This window comes from Geotrypetes seraphini, chromosome 5 (genome assembly GCF_902459505.1).
Source record: "Geotrypetes seraphini chromosome 5, aGeoSer1.1, whole genome shotgun sequence".
Classification (NCBI taxonomy): domain Eukaryota; kingdom Metazoa; phylum Chordata; class Amphibia; order Gymnophiona; family Dermophiidae; genus Geotrypetes; species Geotrypetes seraphini.
Window position 1 is genome coordinate 105,771,209 of NC_047088.1, and position 20,352 is coordinate 105,791,560.

The 20,352-nt window shown below is 43.2% G+C and overlaps 1 protein-coding gene across 1 annotated transcript in view; it reads right to left on the reverse strand.

The window, feature by feature from the left end:
* Positions 1 to 15,757, reverse strand: part of RPUSD4 (RNA pseudouridine synthase D4) — a 55,568-nt gene extending 39,811 nt beyond the window's left edge. The window contains exons 1-2 of the mRNA XM_033947332.1: positions 15,542 to 15,757; positions 10,305 to 10,470 (exon numbers count right to left, since the gene is read on the reverse strand). Of these exons, the coding sequence (XP_033803223.1) occupies positions 10,305 to 10,470; positions 15,542 to 15,724 (349 nt within the window). The 5' untranslated portion in view covers positions 15,725 to 15,757. The remainder of the gene's footprint in view (positions 1 to 10,304; positions 10,471 to 15,541) is intronic.
* Positions 15,758 to 20,352: the final 4,595 nt, after the last annotated feature.

The following is a 20,352-nucleotide window of genomic DNA, read 5'->3' on the forward strand; positions in this document are numbered from 1 at the left end:
ATCCCTTACAATATAGGAAAAAAATTTTGGCAAATCATCAGATGAGAGCTGCTACTTGAAGCTCCTAAGATGATATGATTTTGAAGTGCAGGGATTTTCATGCTGTGCACATATGTTGGTAAGAGTTAATGATCTTGCAAACGGGGCTATGTGCATGGCTGCTGTTTCCAAGTCCTGCAAAAAGGTAGAGTTGTAGTTCCATGACAGAAATCGAGTTTTCTCTGGGCTCTTTTCAAAACTTCAGGCCAATGAAAAGTTTGTGGGTGCTTTTTCTTTGATAACTTGTCACCACATCCATCATGAAACTAAGAGCACTGAGCACTTTCTCTTTGAAAAAGTCATCCAAGAAAATAAGTATTCCCATAGAAAATAAGTATTCCCTAGAAGTTGCAAGATTGTGGCGGTATAGAAGAATAAAGTTATTATTATTATTAAACCTTCCTTTTCTGGAAACAGCATCTGGGTAAACAGCTTAAAAAATTGCTCTGGGATTAGGTAAAATAAGGATTGCCCGGATTCACAGACCTCGCACATCTCTGTGGCATGGGGTCTGCAGGGCATTTTAATACCCGCAGACCTCACAGTTCCCGCTCACCCTTGAGGTAAGCAAATTTTTAAGGATGTGAGGTAGAGATCTGCGAGGTTCATTGGGCTGCAAGATCCTCGTTTTACCCAGTCCGCTAGGTTTGTGTGTTGTCACAATGCATGTTATGCACAAAAAGCACAGTTACTTACCGTAACAGGTGTTATCCAGGGACAGCAGGCAGATATTCTTGACTGATGGGTGACGGCACCGACGGAGCCCCGGTACGGACAATTTTAGAGTGATTGCACTCTAAGAACTTTAGAAAGTTCTAGCTAGGCCGCACCGCGCGTGCGCGAGTGCCTTCCCGCCCGACAGAGGCGCGCGGTCCCCAGTTAGGATAAGCCAGCTAAGAAGCCAACCCGGGGAGGTGGGAGGGACGCAAGAATATCTGCCTGCTGTCCCTGGATAACACCTGTTACGGTAAGTAACTGTGCTTTATCCCAGGACAAGCAGGCAGCATATTCTTGACTGATGGGTGACCTCCAAGCTAACAAAAGGAGGGATGGAGGGAAGGTTGGCCATTAGGAAAACAAATTTTGCAAAACAGATTGGCCGAAGTGTCCATCCCGTCTGGAGAATGCATCCAGACAATAATGAGATGTAAAAGTATGAACTGAGGACCAAGTGGCAGCCTTGCAGATTTCCTCAATAGGAGTGGAACGGAGGAAAGCTACAGACGCTGCCATAGCTCTAATTTTGTGGCCTGTGACCGAACCTTCCAGTGTCAGGCCGGACTGAGCATAACAAAAAGAAACGCAAGCAGCAAGCCAATTGGATAGAGTGCGTTTAGAGACAGGATGACCCAACTTGGTAGGATCAAATGACAAAAATAGTTGAGGAGAAGATCTGTGAGGTTTGGTGCGATCAAGATAGTAAGCCAGAGCACGTTTACAATCCAAGGTATGCAAAGCCTGTTCACCTGGATTAGAATGAGGCTTTGGGAAAAAAACAGGTAGAACTATGGATTGGTTAAGATGAAATTCAGACACAACCTTAGGAAGGAATTTGGGATGTGTGCGGAGGACGACCTTATCATGGTGAAAAACCGTGAAAGGTGGATCCGCCACTAGCGCATGAAGCTCACTGACCCTCCTGGCAGAAGTGAGAGCTATTAGAAAGACCACTTTCCAAGTGAGAAATTTAAAATGCGTTGAGGCCAACGGCTCGAAAGGAGGCTTCATCAACGCAGAAAGAACCACATTGAGATCCCAAACAACAGGAGGGGCTTTAAGAGGTGGTTTCACATTGAAGAGGCCCTTCATGAACCTTGAAACTAAGGGATGAGCTGAGAGGGGTTTCCCATGAATCGGCTCATGAAAAGCTGCAATGGCACTAAGGTGGACCCTTATCGAAGAGGATTTCAGACCAGAGTCAGATAAGGACAATAAATAGTCCAAAACCAGTCCCACTGCTGTAGATATGGGATTGTGGTGATGTAACTGGCACCAGGAAGAGAAGCGAGACCACTTTTGTTGGTAACATTGAAGAGTGGACGGTTTCCTGGAGGCATCAATAATAGAACGAACAGGCTGAGACAGGAGAGCATGAGCTGGAGTCAGCCCGAGAGATACCAAGCTGTCAGGTGCAGAGACTGTAAGTTGGGATGAAGCAGTGTTTGTTGATGCTGTGTAAGCAGTGAAGGAAACAGAGGAAGAGGTATGGGTTCCCTGGAACTGAGCTGAAGTAGAAGGGAAAACCAATGCTGTCTGGGCCACCGTGGAGCGATGAGAATCATGGTGGCTTGTTCCCTCTTGAGCTTGAATAAGGTGCGCAGCATGAGCGGAAGAGGAGGGAATGCATAAAGGAAGAGATTGGTCCAATCTAGGAGAAATGCATCGGGTTCCAGACGGTGAGGAGAGGAGAGTCTGGAGCAAAACAGGGGCAGTTGATGGTTGTGGGGAGCTGCAAAAAGATCCACTTGAGGTGTGCCCCATTGAGAGAAAATGGACTGGAGAGTCGAAGGGTCGAGAGTCCATTCGTGAGGTTGAAGAATTCTGCTGAGATTGTCTGCTAAGCAATTCTGTTCCCCTTGGATGTAGACTGCTTTCAGGAATAGGTGACGAGCAGTCGCCCAGGTCCAAATCCTTTGAGCTTCCTGACATAAGGGACGGGATCCCGTCCCTCCCTGTTTGTTGATGTAATACATTGCAACTTGGTTGTCGGTGCAAATGAGAAGAACCTGAGGAAAAAGAAGATGTTGGAAAGCTTTGAGAGCGTAAAATATCGCTCTGAGTTCCAGGAAATTGATGTGGTGTTTCTTTTCCTGGTTGGTCCAAAACCCCTGAGTTTGAAACTCGTTCAAGTGAGCTCCCCATGCATAGGGGGAGGAATCCGTGGTGATGACCAGTTGATGAGGAGGTAGATGGAACAGTAGACCTCTGGATAGATTTGATGATTTCAACCACCAAAGAAGCGACTGTCGAAGAGACGAGGTCACAGATATGTGTCGTGAACAAGGATCCGTCGCTTGTGACCACTGAGTCGCTAGGGTCCATTGAGGAGTACGCAGGTGGAGACGTGCGAAGGGAGTGACATGTACTGTGGAGGCCATGTGTCCCAAGAGCACCATCATGTGATTCGCAGAGATGGAAGGTTGCTGGAACACCTGCTGACAGAGATGAAGGATGGTGTGAAGGCGGTTTAGAGGAAGAAAAGCCCTCATCTGAACAGTATCCAGAATGGCTCCAATGAATTGAAGCCGCTGAGTCGGAATGAGGTGCGACTTGGGTAGATTGATTTCGAACCCCAACAGTCGAAGGAAGTAAATGGTCTGATCCGTGGCTTTGTGAACGGACTGAGGAGAAGGAGCCTTGATGAGCCAGTCGTCCAGGTAAGGGAAGACTTGAAAGTTGTGGGAGCGGAGATAAGCTGCGACCACAATCAGACATTTGGTGAATACCCTGGGCGAGGAGGCTAGGCCGAAGGGTAGCACCTTGTATTGGTAATGATGTTGATTGACAAGAAAGCGCAGATATTGTCTGGACATCAGATGAATTGGAATGTGAGTATACGCCTCCTTGAGATCGAGGGAACATAGCCAGTCTTCCTGAGAAAGAAGAGGATAGAGGGTGGCAAGAGATAACATCTTGAACTTCTCCTTGACCAGACATTTGTTGAGATCTCTGAGATCTAATATTGGTCTGAGATCTCCGGTCTTTTTGGGTACAAGAAAGTACCGGGAGTAAAATCCCAGGCCTTGCTGGTCCAGAGGAACTGGTTCGATGGCATTGAGAAGAAGGAGGGAGTGAACCTCCTGAGCGAGGAGGAGGGATTGAGCCTTGTTGGAAGCAGACTCTTTTGGCAGACTTAGAGGTGGAGGAGTCTGAAAATTTAGGGAGTAGCCGTGGGCGATGATAGCAAGTACCCACTGGTCGGAGGTGATTGCTTCCCAGCGAGGTAGAAAAACTTGTAGTCGACCTCCTATGGGTTGAGGTAGAGGACACGAGGGAGGAAGACTGGCAATGTCCTGGAGAAAGGAGTCAAAAGGGCTGTGTCGACTTAGGTTGAATAGCCGGTTTGACAGCAGGCTGCTGTTGTTGACGAGTCTGTTGTTGCTGCTGACGCTGCCTGCGAGGTTGAGGAGGATGGGACTGCGCCGGTCGAGCAGAAAACCTCCTTTGATATGAAGGTTGTTGCCTGAATGGACGAGGAGGAGGAGGTTTCTTCTTGTTTTTCAACAAGGTGTCCCACCTAGTTTCATGGGCGGAGAGCTTTTGGGTGGTGGTATCCATGGACTCCCCAAACAGCTCATCCCCTAGGCAAGGAGCATTGGCAAGTCTGTCCTGATGGTTTACGTCCAGTTCTGAGGTCCGTAGCCATGCCAATCTTCTCATTGCTACAGAGATAGCAGTAGCACGAGACGTCAGTTCAAAAGTATCATAAATAGAACGGACCATAAACTTCCTGAGTTGCAGAAGACTAGAGGTACATTGCTGAAAAGCAGGAAGTTTACGGTCCGGAATATACTTTTGAAAAGAGGTTACCTGTTGAATGAGGTGCTTCAGGTAAAACGAGAAGTGGAAAGCGTAATTACTTGAACGGTTGGCCAGCATTGCATTTTGGTAAAGACGCTTTCCAAATTTGTCCATGGCCTTTCCTTCCCTACCAGGAGGGACAGAGGCATACATACTGGCTCCTGTAGTCTTCTTTAGAGTTGACTCTACCAACAGGGATTCATGAGGAAGTTGGGGTTTGTCAAATCCAGGTATTGGAATCACTTTATATAGAGATTCTAGTTTTCTTGGGGCTCCTGGGATTGTCAAAGGAGTTTCCAGATTCTTATAAAAAGTTTCCCTCAAGATGTCATGGAGGGGTAACTTTAAAAACTCTTTAGGAGGTTGGTCAAAATCCAAGGCATCCAAAAATGCCTTGGATTTTTTAGAGTCAGACTCTAAAGGAATAGACAAGGTGTCTGACATCTCCTTTAAAAATTTTGTGAAGGAGGAGTGCTCTGGCTTAGCAGTAGTATCCTGCACCGACGGTTCCTCCTCATCAGATGTGTAATCCTCCTCGGTACCGAGGGGATCATCTGAATCGTCCCACAAGTCAGGGTCCCGTACCGATTGCAAACGGCCCTGGGAAAGTGGAGTCGATGTATCAGTATGTTTAGTCTTGTGTACCGATTTACCAGACCGAGTGGAGACGGTACCTGGGGAATGTAGTACGGTACGGGATTCAGAGACCAGTACCGGTTCCGACACCGTAGGAGTAGCACGCCGTTTTGGTTCCGCTGATAGAACAGGCATGGACAAAGATTTTTGCGGTGCCGAAACAGTCGATGCCGATAACAGAGGCTGTTCGACAGACGGCACCGAAGGCTCAGTCGGTACCGACACTGGAAGGTTCGGAGACAATAGAGCCGGGAGCAACTGTTGTAGTTGCTGCTTAAGCTGGACCTGGAGGATAGAGGCAATGCGCTCATCCAACGTTGGTCCCGATGGCACCGGTACCGGTTTTTTCTTGCTCGGTACCTTCGGTGCCGCTCGACGCTCGGGTGAAGTCGATGCCGATGACGATGCAGAGACTTCAATGGGAGCGGAGCGTTTACGGGGCCGGCGCTCAGTCTGCAGGACTTGGCTCACTGCATGCTCGACTGGCGGGCCTAGAACAGTAGGGGAAGGCTTCTTAGCCGGCTTACCTACAGGAGTCGACACCGACGATGGATCTGGCGGTGCCGAGGTAGTCGGAGTCGACTTGGAGGAAGTCGTCGACGTCGATACCGGTGCAACTTCCATAGCGGTACCGAAAAGGATCCGCTGCTGAATTTGTCGATTTTTTAAAGTTCTTTTTTGTAAAGAACTACAGCGGGTGCAGGTTTCAGCCCTATGGTCCGGACCCAGACACTGGAGGCACCACTTGTGTGGGTCGGAAAGGGAGATAGGGCGCGCACACCGCTGACACTTTTTGAAACCCGGTGACGGGGGCATGAAGGGAAATACTGCTGTAGCAAAATCGAAGCCCGAGGCTTCGATGGTGCCAACAGGCCCCGCCGGGTCAGATTCGATAAAAAAATGAAAAATAATAATTTTTTTTTTTTTTTTTTACACAAAGGGTAAAAAAGAAAGAAAGAAAGAAAATATGAAGAGAAAAATACGCGCGAGCGGGAAGGCAAGTGAAATAGAAAAAAACTTCCAACAGCCGTTGGAAACACGCGTCTTCTTAGCTCCGCGGAATTAAGAAAACTGGGGACCGCGCGCCTCTGTCGGGCGGGAAGGCACTCGCGCACGCGCGGTGCGGCCTAGCTAGAACTTTCTAAAGTTCTTAGAGTGCAATCACTCTAAAATTGTCCGTACCGGGGCTCCGTCGGTGCCGTCACCCATCAGTCAAGAATATCTGCCTGCTTGTCCTGGGATAATACATATTTTTTGTGGTGTTTTGGGGTGACTAATTATACTTTTCTTGGGTCTATTTTTGGTATCAAACAAAAGTTGTTCCTTAAGGATCTTTTTCCTGTACATGTTCTTGCCCTAGATGGAAACACCAGGGATGGACTGTCATAAGAAAGGAAGGGCTGAGAGGGTGGACAGTGGATGCAAGGGTCAGAGAGAGGGTGGACAGTAGATGGAAGGGGTAGAGAGCGAGAGGGCAGAGTCTGGGTGGAAGGGGCAAAGAGAGATGACAGATGTTGCATGGAAGGGAGTGAGGACAAACATTGAATAGAAAGAAGAGAGTGAAGAAAAGATGATTAACGCAGAAACGACAAAAGGTAGAAAAAAATTTGTTGCTCTACGTAGAATCAAGTAGTATTGTAACTTGATTAAAGTTTATACATAGGAAATGGAAATAAGGCAGTTTTTTGAGACTAAACCCCTTTCCTCAGGTCAGGACAGGATACCATAACAGCTTTATACTGTACTGTCTTGAAGAAAGATTTGGTCTCTGAAAGCTAATTGAAAAATGGATTAGTCCAATAAAATGATATTTTCTTATTTCTCATTATTTGTTTTATTTTTATTTGTTAATTTGTAAAATGGTGATTGTTATATATCAGTTTTTTCAAATTTACATCTACTGTCTTTATATTTTGCACAGTAATAGGGGACATGTGTCACTGTTTCTATGGTGTTGCATTGTATGCAGAGTCTGGTTTCTTGGCAGTTCAGTTTAACTTTTGTCTACATATTTCTATTTTTAGTTTGTGATTATTCCATATTGGGCGAGGGTGTATCTGTGTTCTGTGTGTATAAAAAGGACATGGCTTTCTGTTAGCAATGACTGTACAGGATCAATTGACTGTGCAGGATCTGGCTTTAGTTTTACAATGTGTGTGTTGGTGTTCTAGTGCTCACTGCAGTGTTTAAGATGCTGCCTTTTCCTAGGTGCACCCTTGTTGTGTGACTCATGGATTATTAATAAAAATATCTTTTTTATATAGAGAAGGGTTTAAAAAAAAATTATCAGCACTGGCTGTCATATATACTAGGTACGCCACAGGATTTAATGACCCTATTCTTACTTTACTGTTGACGTAGGCGTTGTCCCCCCACTACCTTAACACACATTAAAGTTGTATTAACAAGCAGCTTTCAAATGACATTATAAGCAAATAAAAATAAAATATTTTTAATACATTGCTAATTATTACCTGCATCTTTACCTAAACTGTTTTGCCCTAGCTCTCACTTTGAACTTAATTTGCTACTTTATTATTTTGCTGTAGTGCAATCACACAGGTCTCCTTCAAGGCTCAGTAACACCTCTCCATAAATTATGTGGAAGAGGTCTGGAAGTGGGGATTGCATCTTTTTCATATCCTCAGTGAGACCACAGGAAGGAACCTAGTGATCAAAACATTATTAGAGGTGCTGTAGAGCTGTTTCTTGTATGACTGGATGAGCTATATTTATCTTTTTTTTCTTAGTTGTTTAAATTCATGCAGAAATAAATGGCTAGATTGAACTCAATGACTTCATTAACGCATTTCCCTTTTTTTAAACCTCTATACCATTTGAAAGAGGGCGCATATCTAATTATTCACTTCTAGAATTGGATACTTCTTAAATTTAGTAAAAATATTCTGGCACAAGTGTCAAACCTTAAAAAAGGAAGTCATATTGAGCATTGGAAAACAATAATAATTAACTAATAAAAATAGTACACATTTAGGGCTAATTTTACAAAGGTACGCTAGCGTTTTTAGCACACGCACCGTATTAGCGTGCGCTACCTGAAAAACTACCGCCTGCTCAAGAGGAGGCAGTAGCGGCTAGCACACGGGGCATTTTAGCGCGTGCTATTCCGCACGTTAAGGTCCTAACACACCTTTGTAAAAGGAGCCCTTAATTTTCTCCACTACCAAATTTCCCCATCCCACCCGACTACTTTTTCATGCCACCCGGCTGGAAAAAATTTCTGAGGAGAACACTGAAGGGGATAGATTCCGTACAAATGTAAGGAAGTTCTTCTTCACCCAGAGAGTGGTAGGAAACTGGAACGCTCTTCCAGAGGCTGTTATAGGGAAAACACCCTCCAGGGATTCAAGGCAAAGTTAGATAAGTTCCTGCTGAACCAGAACGTACGCAGGTAAGGCTTGTCTCAGTTAGGGAAGGAAGATTAAATTTCTAAGTGTGCTTATTATCAACCAAGAATTTGTAGCTGTACCAGATCATTGTAACTCCTGATTCATTACCTGCTCGAATAAAAAGCTAAGTATAAAATTGTCTATTTCAAGATGTCTGGTTTGAGTTTGCTTGCTTCTTTCAAGAGTCATGCAAAGAACTGTGAACGGGGGCCCTGTCTAGATTATTTATGGCCCTGATCTACTGTAAGATCCCACTCCTCCAACATTTTTTTAAAGTTCCTTCTGTTGTATGATTCCTTGACTTACACAGGGCAGGATTAACCATTTTATGGGCACTAGCTAAACAAGTGCCTTGCCCTCCCCATCATAATATAAAATTTTAAAATTCCCATAAAAGGGGATCTGTATATCTCTAACGTTGCTAAATCTTGTGGCTTACTCCTTCCCATTAAAAAATCTGAAACCTTACCAGGAACTATCTACATCAAATCCACACCCTTACTTATGGATACCAAAATAAAACTACTGGGCGTTACTCTAGACACAGATCTCACTTTCCACGATCATATAAACACTGTAGTAAAAACTTGTTTTTTTAAACTTCGTATCATTCGCTCACTCATCTCCATCCTAAATACCGACTCTATCAATATCCTCATTCATTCTTTAGTTATTTCTCACCTAGACTACTGTAACTCATTATTAAATGGACTACCCCAAAAAGAACTTCGCCGTTTGCAGATTATACAAAATACCGCAATCAAACTCATTTACAAAATAGGAAAATTCGATCACGTTACCCCGCTTCTTAAGGAGGCTCATTGGCTCCCAGTCACACACCGTATAGTTTATAAAATTCTAATGCTCTCATTTAAAATCAAGCTCTCCCATTTGCCCTTATTTTTAGACAAATTACTAATTCCTCAAAGTTCTCCCCGTACCTTACGTTCTACGGACCAAAAACTCCTTTTCATCCCTTCTCTAAAAGAATCTTATTATACAAGGAAAACCAATTTTGCTATAACAGCTCCTACTTTATGGAACTCTCTTCCTCAATTTCTTCGGGATGAAACTCATTTACCTAAATTCAAAACTAATCTAAAAACTTTCCTATTCAAGGATGCTTTCAACAACCCTTAACCACTTATATTCACTTACTTACTCATCATTGTCCTAAAAGCTCCCCTTTATTTCAGCGCATATCTTTTATACCATGCACCCCTGTCCTTCATGTTCTATCCCTTCCTTCTATCTCATTTCCTCTAATATTATGTAACTTTTCCCTTCCTTCCCATCTCTCCTCACGGTCATGTTTGTCAGTATATGTCTAATATGTTTTCGCATATTTCTCAAACACCCCATTAACTAGTTCTTTCTCTCCTATTTTAAATTTTTTTTTTATATTGTTAACCGGTCAGATATTTGTTTTATGATCGGGATATCAAAAATCAATAAACTTGAAACTTGAAAAGCTGGCAGAGACAGAATCAGAAGATAAGAACAGAGTGTGGGTAGCATAGAAAGACCTCTAGACAACTGTGGATATGTTCTTCCACCCCTCCTCTTTACTGCCATCAGCTAGTTTACTAGGTAAAAAAGTCTGCTTTGGCAGCCATTGTATCTGAACATCTGAGAGGGCCCCTCTTGAACATCTGAGCCTTAGGGATGTAAGAAGCAATGTAAAAGCATCCTTCTCACCATGCACAGGAACACCATAAGGTTTATCCACCACAACGATCTGCTCGTCCTGATACACAGTACTTCGAGCCAGCGCCTTCGCTAACACATTTGGATGAACATGTTGTAACTGTTGGGTGAGTTGTACTAGTTTCTTCACTTGCTGATTCACAGGGCTTTCATGAACCTGCCAAGAAATATTCCAAAACAGAGTACTAATGTCAGTGGCTATAATACTCTCTCCCTAGCTCTGTAAGTCTCAGATTTTCTTACTGGCAACTATTTTCAGTCAAAACAAATTTAAATTTGAATGTTTTGCAAGCTGTGAAGACTTATTAGACAAATATATGCTTGGTGGCTTTGGAGCAGAGAGGTTATAAGTTCAAATCCTAGGATTTCAATTAAAAATATAAGATATGCCACCACAAAGTATACTATATAAGTAAATGTCCCAGTCCCTTCTTCAACATTGGTCCATACTTTATATTCAATATCAAAGGACCAATGTCTCTACTATCTCATCAACCTTTATGCAATTAGTTAGGGCTTCAGACATGCCATTTTTGTTCGCCCGTTTTTTCCGGCGATACAAAATAATCTTGGTGGCTATGGCTGTGGCTTCTTCATTCGCCCATTCAAAAAAAATTTTGTCTTTCTAAAACGTTTTTATTTTTTCTTATTTTAATTTCTTTTCTTATATAAAGTGCATAATGCTCTCATAAATATTTGCAATGAAAATTTGCAATAAAAGTTTTGACTTATCTTAAGCATATGCATATGCTTAAGCATATGCTTAAGATAAGTCAAAACTTTTATTGCAAATTTTCATTGCAAATATTTATGAGAGCACTATGCACTTTATATAAGAAAAAAAATTAAAATAAGAAAAAATAAAAACGTTTTAAAAAGACAAAAATTTTTTTGAATGGGCGAATGAAGAAGCCACAGCCATAGCCACCAAGATTATTTTGTATCGCCGGAAAAAACGGGCGAACAAAAATGGCATGTCTGAAGCCCTAACTAATTGCATAAAAGTTGATGAGATAGTAGAGACATTAGTCCTTTGATATTGACCACAAAGTATACTAGCATGTACCTATCACACAGACCTAGCATATATACTCTTATATAAACTGAGATTTTTGGGCCCAAGAAATGGGAGGGGTCTCTGTTTATATTCACCATCCCCTGATGTGCACTCTCCCCCCCACTTCCGCAGACACATTGTAGGCCTCCCCTGGGCTTGCCTTGAGCCCTGGTGATCCAGTGGTGAGCCAGGACAGGAGCAACCCTTACCGTATCCTGTACCGGTCGTCTCTGTATCCTTGCTCCCTCTCTGACCTGTTGCAGGCCACCTCCGGCCTTGCCTTGAAGCCTAGTGGTCCAGCAGTGAGCAGGTACAGGAGGAACCCCTCCTGTGTCCTGTCCCAGCTGGCTCTGCACCACCTTATTTCCCTCCCATCTCCTGCACCTGAAAAGGCCTACCTTGCACGCCCTGGTGGTCCAGCGGTGAACCAGGGCAGGAACAATTCTCCTAAGCTCCTGCCTGTGCAGAGCCACTAAATAGCTACTGCAAGTTCTCATTGCAACCTCAAGAGTGCACCACTTAAAACCACTGGACAGCATTGACATGAGGGGGGGCAGGGGAACACCATCAATGCAAGATTGAAGGACTCAATGGTCCCCGGAAGTTGGGTAGATCGGTCACCAACAATGACAGTCTGTTTAGGGGCTGAAGGCCTAAAAATGAAAAGTGGAAGAAATAAAATTCTTTTGAAAAGGAAATAAAAAATAAAGAAAATACAGAAGAAAATAAACATGGGAAGGCACACCCCCTTCAAAAAAAAACCAAACAACCCAAAAAGTCAAATTTGATATGCTTTGGACCAACTCCAAAGAACACAGCTTCTCTCTGCAGAAACCTGAGAACTGATGATCCTGTGAGCTAACATCGGGAATAAGGCATCTGTGCATGCATGGTATGGGAAGTCGAGAGACTTACTTTTTTTTTTTTTTTTAAAGTGACAAGACACTAAGTGCGAATTGAAATAGGAATAGGATGAACACAGTACATGACACTAAATATGGATGTATATATTTATATGAGTGTATAAGAAAGTATAATATGAATAAATAAATAAATTATATATAGACTAGTCTTTAAGCCCGTTACATTAACGGGTGCTAGAATAGATGTGTCTGTCTGTCTTTCTTTCTCTCTCTCTCTCATTGGCCGCTGTCTTTCTTTCTATTTCTCTCTCTCTTTGGCCACTGTCTGTCTGTCTTTCTTTCTGTGTATCTCCTTGACCACTGTTTGTGTGTCTTTCTGTCTCTCTCTCTCTCCTTGGCTTCTGTCTGCCTGTCTTTCTGTCTCTCCCTCTCTCCTTGACCGCTGTCTGTCTTTCTGTGTGTCTGTCTATCTTTCTGTGTGTGTGTCTCTCTCTCCTTGGTCGCTGTCTGTCTATCTGTCTCTCTCCTTGGCCGCTGTCTGTGTGTCTTTCTCGTTGGCAGCTGTGTGTCTGTCTGTCTCTTTCTTGCTCTCTCTCTCTCCTTGGCCGCTCTCTGTGTATGTTTCTGTCTCTTTCTCCTTGGCCGCTGTTTATGTGCCTTTCTGTCTCTTTCTCTCTCTCTCATTGGCCGCTGTCTGTCTCTCTATCTCCTTGGCCACTGTCTGTGTGTCTGTCTGTCTTTCTATCTCTTTCTCTCCTTGGCCGCTGTCTGTGTATGTTTCTGCCTCTTTCTCGCTCTTTCTCCTTGGCCATTGTTTATGTGCCTTTCTGTCTCTTTCTCTCATTGGCCGCTGTCTGTCTCTCTATCTCCTTGGCCACTGTCTGTGTGTCTGTCTGTCTTTCTATCTCTTTCTCTCCTTGGCTGCTGTCTGTGTATGTTCCTGTCTTTTTCTCTCTCTTTCTTCTTCGCCGCTGTTTTTGTGCCTTTCTGTCTCTTTCTCTCTCTCATTGGCCGCTGTGTATTTGTCTTTCTGTCTTTTTCTCTCTCGTTGGCCGCTGTCTGTCTCTCTATCTCCTTGGCCGCTGTGTGTGTGTCTGACTGTCTTTCTATCTCTTTCTCTCCTTGGCTGCTGTCTGTGTATGTTTCTGTCTTTTTCTTTCTCTCTTTCCTTGGCCGCTGTTTATGTGCCTTTCTTTCTCTTTCACTCTCTTTCCTTGGCCGCTGCCTGTGTGTCTTTCTGTCTCTCTCTCTCTCTTTGGCCGCTGTCTGTCTTTCTATCTCTTTCTCTCTCTCTCTCCTTGGTCGCTGTCTTGTCTGTCTCTTTCCTTTCCTCTCTCCCGTTCCCTGCCTGTGCCCCGCTCCCCTTCCTTTGACCGCCCCCCATCCCATCCCACCCCCTCTGCGGCAGCGCCACCAGCCTCCAAGAAATCCTCATCCTCGACCCGGAAATTCACCCAGAGGGGAGAGTGGAGGCAGAGGAGAAGGCTGTGCGACCACAGAGCGGCAGCAGTTGTGGCCTTCCCTCCCCTAACTCCGTAGCTCGGTCGCCGCCGCCTCCTTCTCTCCCTGATGTCGGCTCCCAATGTGCGCATGCGCCGCATACGCACCACACTCTGCAACGTTTCTCTGCCGACCACAGAGCCACAAAAATTGAAGTGTGCATGTGCGCTAAGGGTATTATTTTCTTAGATATGTGTAAGTAGGTATGTATAAGCAGGTAGATTGATTATAGGCAGAAATAAGATTGATTATGGTTTAAGAGAATTGTATTGAGAACCAACTCAGAAAACGCTAACTCTGTATTGTAACACCTTTACAAAAGCACAGGTAGAAGGGATAAGGGATAGGGACTTGTATACTACCTTTTTGTAGTTACACAACCACATTCATAGCAGTTTACACAGGTACTCAAGCATTTTCCTATCTGTCCCGGCGGGCTCACAATCTATCTAATGACCTGGGGTGATGGAGGATTAAGTAACTTGCCCAGGGTCACAGGGAGCAGCGTTGAGTTTGAACCCACAACCTCAGGGTGCTGAGGCTGTAGCTCTAACCACTGTGCCACTCAGTTCAAGTTCTTAAAGTGATACTTTTCTGCAGTTTCGTGGCAAGTAAGAATCAACAGCTACTATTACTATTTATCACTTCTATAGCACTGACAGGCACACACAGCACTGTACATTTTGACATTTAATAGATGGTCTCTGCTCAGAAGAGCTTACAGTCTAACTTGGACAGACAGAGACATGACATAGCAGGGATGTCAAATGTCTGTCCTCGAGGGCCGCAATCCAGTCGGGTTTTCAGGATTTCCCCAATGAATATGCATGAAATCTATTAGCATACAATGAAAGCAGTGTATGCAAATGGATCTCATGTATAATCATTGCGGAAATCCTGAAAACCAGACTGGATTACAGCCCTGGAGGACCAAAATTTGACACTCCTTGCATATAGGGTTAGGGATGCAGACAAACCCAAGGTGAGAGGAGCTGAAAGCAGGTCTCCAAGAGGTGGGCTTTTAACTTGGACTTGTATACTGCCAAAAACGGAGTCCACTGTAGGGATTCGGGCAGTTTGTTCCTGGCATATGGCTCAGCAAGACAGAAGGGACAGTCTGGAGTTGGCAGTGGAGAAGGAGAGACCTACAGGCTGAGCGAATTTCATGGGGTGGGGGAAAATAGGGGGAGATAAGAAACATAATGAGGGGCTGCGAAGTGAATGCATTTGTAGGTCAGTAAGAGGAGTTTGAGTTCTCTTCCATTGTCAATTCTGTATCCCTGAAAGTTCTTTCTCTCCCCATTACCCCCCTACTCCCATTGCGTGTATCTTGTTGTAAACCTCTTATTCTCATTGCATGCATCTTCTTGTAAACTGCCCCGAATTCATGTATCCTGTTGTAAAACGCTCTGTACTTCTGTATCCTGCTGTAATCATTCGTTGCTTGTTGCAAACATCTGTATTCTCATTGCATGTACCTTCTTGCAAACCGCTCTGAACTTACATATCTTGTTGTAAACATATGTTTCTTGTTGGAATCATCCCATACTCTCATTGCGTGAATTTTGTTGTAAACCGCTTTGAACTTATGGTATAGCGGTATATAAGAAATAAAATTATTATTATTCGCAAATGGATGGGGGAGCCAATTAAGTAACTTTAGGAGAGGGGTCGTATGGTGGATTTAGGTGAGTAGCCAAGTTTTTTCTTACACTAATCGCAGCAGCAGCAGCAGCACACACTAAAGTTAACATGCATCCCAGTTCGGCGCCGGTTAATGACGTTTAGTCACTCACACCTAGTCTCACCTGCTCTTCCTTCCCCTTGTTCTTCTGCTCTTGTCGCAAACGCTCCGCTAGCCTCTGGGCACCACTTAGTTCCCCTTCCTCCGCTGCCCGACTTTCGATCCCCCTCCGCATCAAAGAGCATATCTGACTTCGCAAACAGCGAGTCCTTGCTAAGCGTTTATGAGAGGAAAATATCGCAGCCATTTTCCGAATTCATCACGTGACGAAATGGTTTTTGTTTTACACGGAAAAATGATGGGGTGCCGAAAGCGGTCAGCCACTAGGGGGTAGAGTTCTTTGGAATTACGTGTTTTTGTATATAAATTATTTACATATGAGTTTGAAGCCGTAACGCGCTTCATCTTTCATATAATTTTACTTCTTTTGGTTTAGCTTAAAATTTGCTTTAAGTAAAGCGCAATATCTAAAATTAACTCACAATTGGATTGGACAAAATCATAGCTATCACTGGGAAAGCTTTTGTCAGCAGGGTTGTGTGTATCAGTACCTAAACAACGATTTTTGGTACTATTAAAATAATTAGATTACAGGCCTTTTCAGTCCTGTTATTAAAAATATATACTGTATATATATATTTATAATACTTATATCCTGCATATCATATTATCTACATTCTTCCTAAACACCATGATCTTCCTTTTGTAACTTCTCTTTCCTTGAAACTGTTTTTGTCTTTCCTTCTTAGCCCTCCTGCTTTATTACTCTGTGGCTTCTAATCATTTTAAACTGGTACCTATTGGTAGTGCTCGTTAAGTGCACCAAAGGTGCCGTTAATTAACAGGTGCATATGTGCACTAGGTACTATTTTATAAGGTAGCACCTAACTGCAGGGGGGGTATCCTTCTAGTACAATACACTCCATTCCTGAACCTGTAGTCAACCCCTTCTTGGGAGAATTCTTGTAGGGAGCTTCATTTGCATTCTTTTTGCTCTGCCTCCCATTCTCCTGGGATGTCCTTCAATTTCTCAGTTGTCTTCTTACAAGTGAGATGGTAGGAGCTTGTCTTTCTGCTCATGTTTCTTTTCATTTAAATTTGGACAATATCTGTTAAAATGCACTCTACTAGCAGTGTTCAAGTTTCAAGTTTATTAGGATTTGATATACCGCTTATCAAGGTTATCTAAGCGGTTTCTACAATCAGGTACTCAAGCATTTTCCCTATCTGTCCCGGTGGGCTTACAATCTATCTAATGTACCTGGGGCTATAGAGGACTGAGTGACTTGCCCAGAGTCACAAGGAGCAGCGCGGGGTTTGAACCCACAACCCCAGGGTGCTGAGGCTGTAGATCCAACCACTGCGCCACACACTCCTACCTCATGGCAGAATATTCTGCAGCATACCCAAAAGACATCTATAGAACAGCCACTTAGTCTTCTCTTCATACGTTCACAAAGTTTTACAGTGTGGATGTGGCACCAAACAGGACTTCACATTCGGAGCTTCAGTTCTGATAGCAGGCTCATCTGTCCCACCCTAAACTCAGACTGCTTTGATACATTGCACAGGTTCAGGAATGGAGTGTCTATTGAACTAGAAGGAAAGACTAGGTTCTTAACCTTGTTAATCTTCTTTCTAGTAGACAGACACTTAATTCCTGAAGCCAGCCCTGTCAAAAATTCAGTTGTCTGCTTACTAATACTGCCCGATTCACTTTGGTGAATCGATTCGTTGTCTGGATCGTTCTCTTATTCAGGGGAGTTGCACTCTTTCTCAGCAAAAATGGTCACTCAACCAGTTGGAGCTCAGAGCCATTCAGCTAGCTCTGATGAGATTGCAGAAGACTCTGGAGGACCAAGCGACCAGCGTCTTCTCTGGCAATGCAATAGCAGTAGCCTAGGGCAATCACCAGGGAGGGACCAAGAGCACTCCTCTGGCTCAGGAAGCCTGCCTTCATTTTTTAGGTGGAACATCACCTCCTAGCTCTGATGGCAGTGTATGTGGTGGGAATAGACAATGTTCGAACAGACTTCAACAGATTCTGGATCCAGGCAAATGAGCCCTGTCTGCAGTGGCGTGCTGATCACTTGTGATGCACTGGGGTTGGGCCCACTTCCACCTTCTAGCCTTGGCAAGAATCAAGATAGTAGATCACTAATTCAGTTGCAGATCCAAGCCCAGAAGAAAGGGGCTTGACGCTCTGGAATAGCTGTGGACTCAGATCTCCTGTATGTCTTTCCTCCTTAGCCAGACCAGACCGGAGCACGGTCCATCCAGGCCATGTTGTTCTTGCAGATTGTGGTATGCAGATCTGGGGTGTCTGTACAAGAGTTGCAGCTTTCATCTGAGCGACCATCTGGACCTCCTGCTGAGTTTAGTTGTCCTTGGAGGTTCCGGGTCCCTTTGCTCTTACGGCATGGCTCTTGAGCCTTAGAGCACAGGGGATATTCTGCTATGGTTGTAGATGCTCTTCTCAAGTCTAAGAAGTCATCCATGATTTTGGCTTGCATTAATGCATGGAACACCTTCCAACGTTGGTGTGTCCAGGACCAGGCGGTGCTCCAACCTCGCTGATTCTCGCCTGCCTTCAGGTTGGTCAGGATAAAGGCTTCTCTGTGACTTCTCTTTGAGTCCAGTTGACCGGGGTCTCTCTCACGCTCTTGTTTTTAGATCCTGGGATTGTTGGTCCTTGTGGACAAATCATCCTGATGTTGATTTTCTGAAGTGGCCTCTGTGTCAAACCACCAGTTAAGTAGCCTTTCCCTTCCTGGGACTTTAACCTGGCTTTACCAGGGCTCCTTTTGAGCCCCTTTAAGATGCTTCCCTCTTGGACTTGACCCTCAAGACTGTTTTCTGGTTGCCAGGGAACAGGGTCAATGTAGGGGATGGAAGATGGGTGGGAGTGTACCTAGATCCATACAAGGTTAATTATACAAAGATAAGGTATCTAAATAAAGGAAAGAATCTCAGAATTGCCACTCCAAGGATCATAGTAATATTATCCATATAGGAATTGTGGCATGGGTATCTTTCATCGATCCAAAACCTTCATATATTATAGTGACTTTTTTGTCAAATTCAATAAATTATTACTTTTCAAAAAATTATTAATTTATTATAGAAAAATGTTTCTCTTTATCTTTTTTCAAAATAATAGCAAACTGCTTGTGCATATTGTACCACCGAGCACAATGTTTAGTCTCAACCAATATTAGCGGTCATAGATATTTGTATTGCTACTTATTATGCTTAGTTTCAATACAAATAACTCAGTGCTAAAACTCAATGCTGAAGATATATAGCTAAATCTCAATATGAGAATCAACGTCATATTGTGAAGTATAGAATCACACCCCGCATTAATGATTGTAAAATAAAGCACTTATCTTCTGCTTCAACTTGTGTCAGTAAGGCTGCATGAAATATGCCGCATTAGCCCCAATCAGTATCTGTCAGATAGGAACCTGTTTCGCCGCTAACAAGCGGCTTCCTCAAGGTTAACAAATCGGGCTACAACTGAAAACAGAAAAAATAAATTTCAAGCGGTCATTGCCATATCCCTCACAATTGACGTAAAAAGCTGTACTTACTTTTAGTATTAATACATCATTCGTTGTGACACAAAAATGCATTTGAAAAGATGGCGCTTAAAACAGCCTGAATGCTGACACACACACAGTAGGACAAAATGACGTAGTTATATCTCATTGGTGTAAAACTCCCTATCTAGTCTGGCAGCAAAGCCCCTATGTCAATGAAAAAGGAAAATTCAACAAAAACTGACCAATCCAAAGCTGTATTCAGTCCATACAGATGAATACTTTTCAAAAAGTAAAGCCACCTTAATTCCTTCTGTTTGAATCTTTTTATCCTGTTACCTCCCCTCAAGATTTGGGTTCCTGATCAATAACTAGACACTGGAGATCGTGGAATTTGTGTTGAAATGAAGCGCAGTGTTTGACAATAACCTCTGAGCTTTGATTCTGTTTCAGATTTGACTTATGTTCACACATTCTGGTCTTCAGATCTCTCGTAGTCATGCCCACATACAATAATTTACAGGGGCAGATGATAAGGTAAATAACAAAGGTAGACCTACAGTTCGTAAAAAAAATTTAAGTCATAGCTCTTGTTGGTAGATGGATTGATAAAGAATTTTGTCTGTAATGTGAACTGACAAATACTACATGTATGGTATTTAAAGTGTCCCCTTGCAATATCAATTACAGATGTTCCCTTTGGTTTAATCATTTAAGGACATAGAATTTCTTTTAGGTTGGAATTAAGTGAGAATGCTATTCTGAGGGTTTTCTTATTAAAGGCTGGGTGAAGATTGACAATTTCCCAGTTTCTCTTAATAATTTGTGCTACAGAGTTACTTTTTGAACAGTACCGCAAAACATAAGTTTCCACATTCTCCTCTAATTCATTAGATCTTCGTTCATCAAGAAGCTGTTCCATGTTGATATATTTTGCACGACGTCTCGCTCTCTCCATCACATGCTTTGGGTATCCTCTAGACAAAAATTTTTTTTGAAGTTTTTTTTTTTATTGAACCTTGAACTCTTCAATTTCCTTACCATTTGAGAAAACGGCAAGCTCTCTTTTAGTTTCTTCGGATGGCAACTGTCATATTTTAAAAGTGTACTTTTATCTGTACTTTTTGTGTAAACCTTTGTGACAAAAGTATTATCAGCTTGACAGATATCCGCATCAAAAAAATGTATAGATATTGTAGATGACGTCATTGAAAATTTTATATTGACGTTGAGCACATTCATTACCTCTCCAGAGTAGAAAAACATCGTCTATGCCAACTATAGATTTTATCACTAAAGGGAGAATTGTTAATCCATTCAGTTTCAAAGTTAA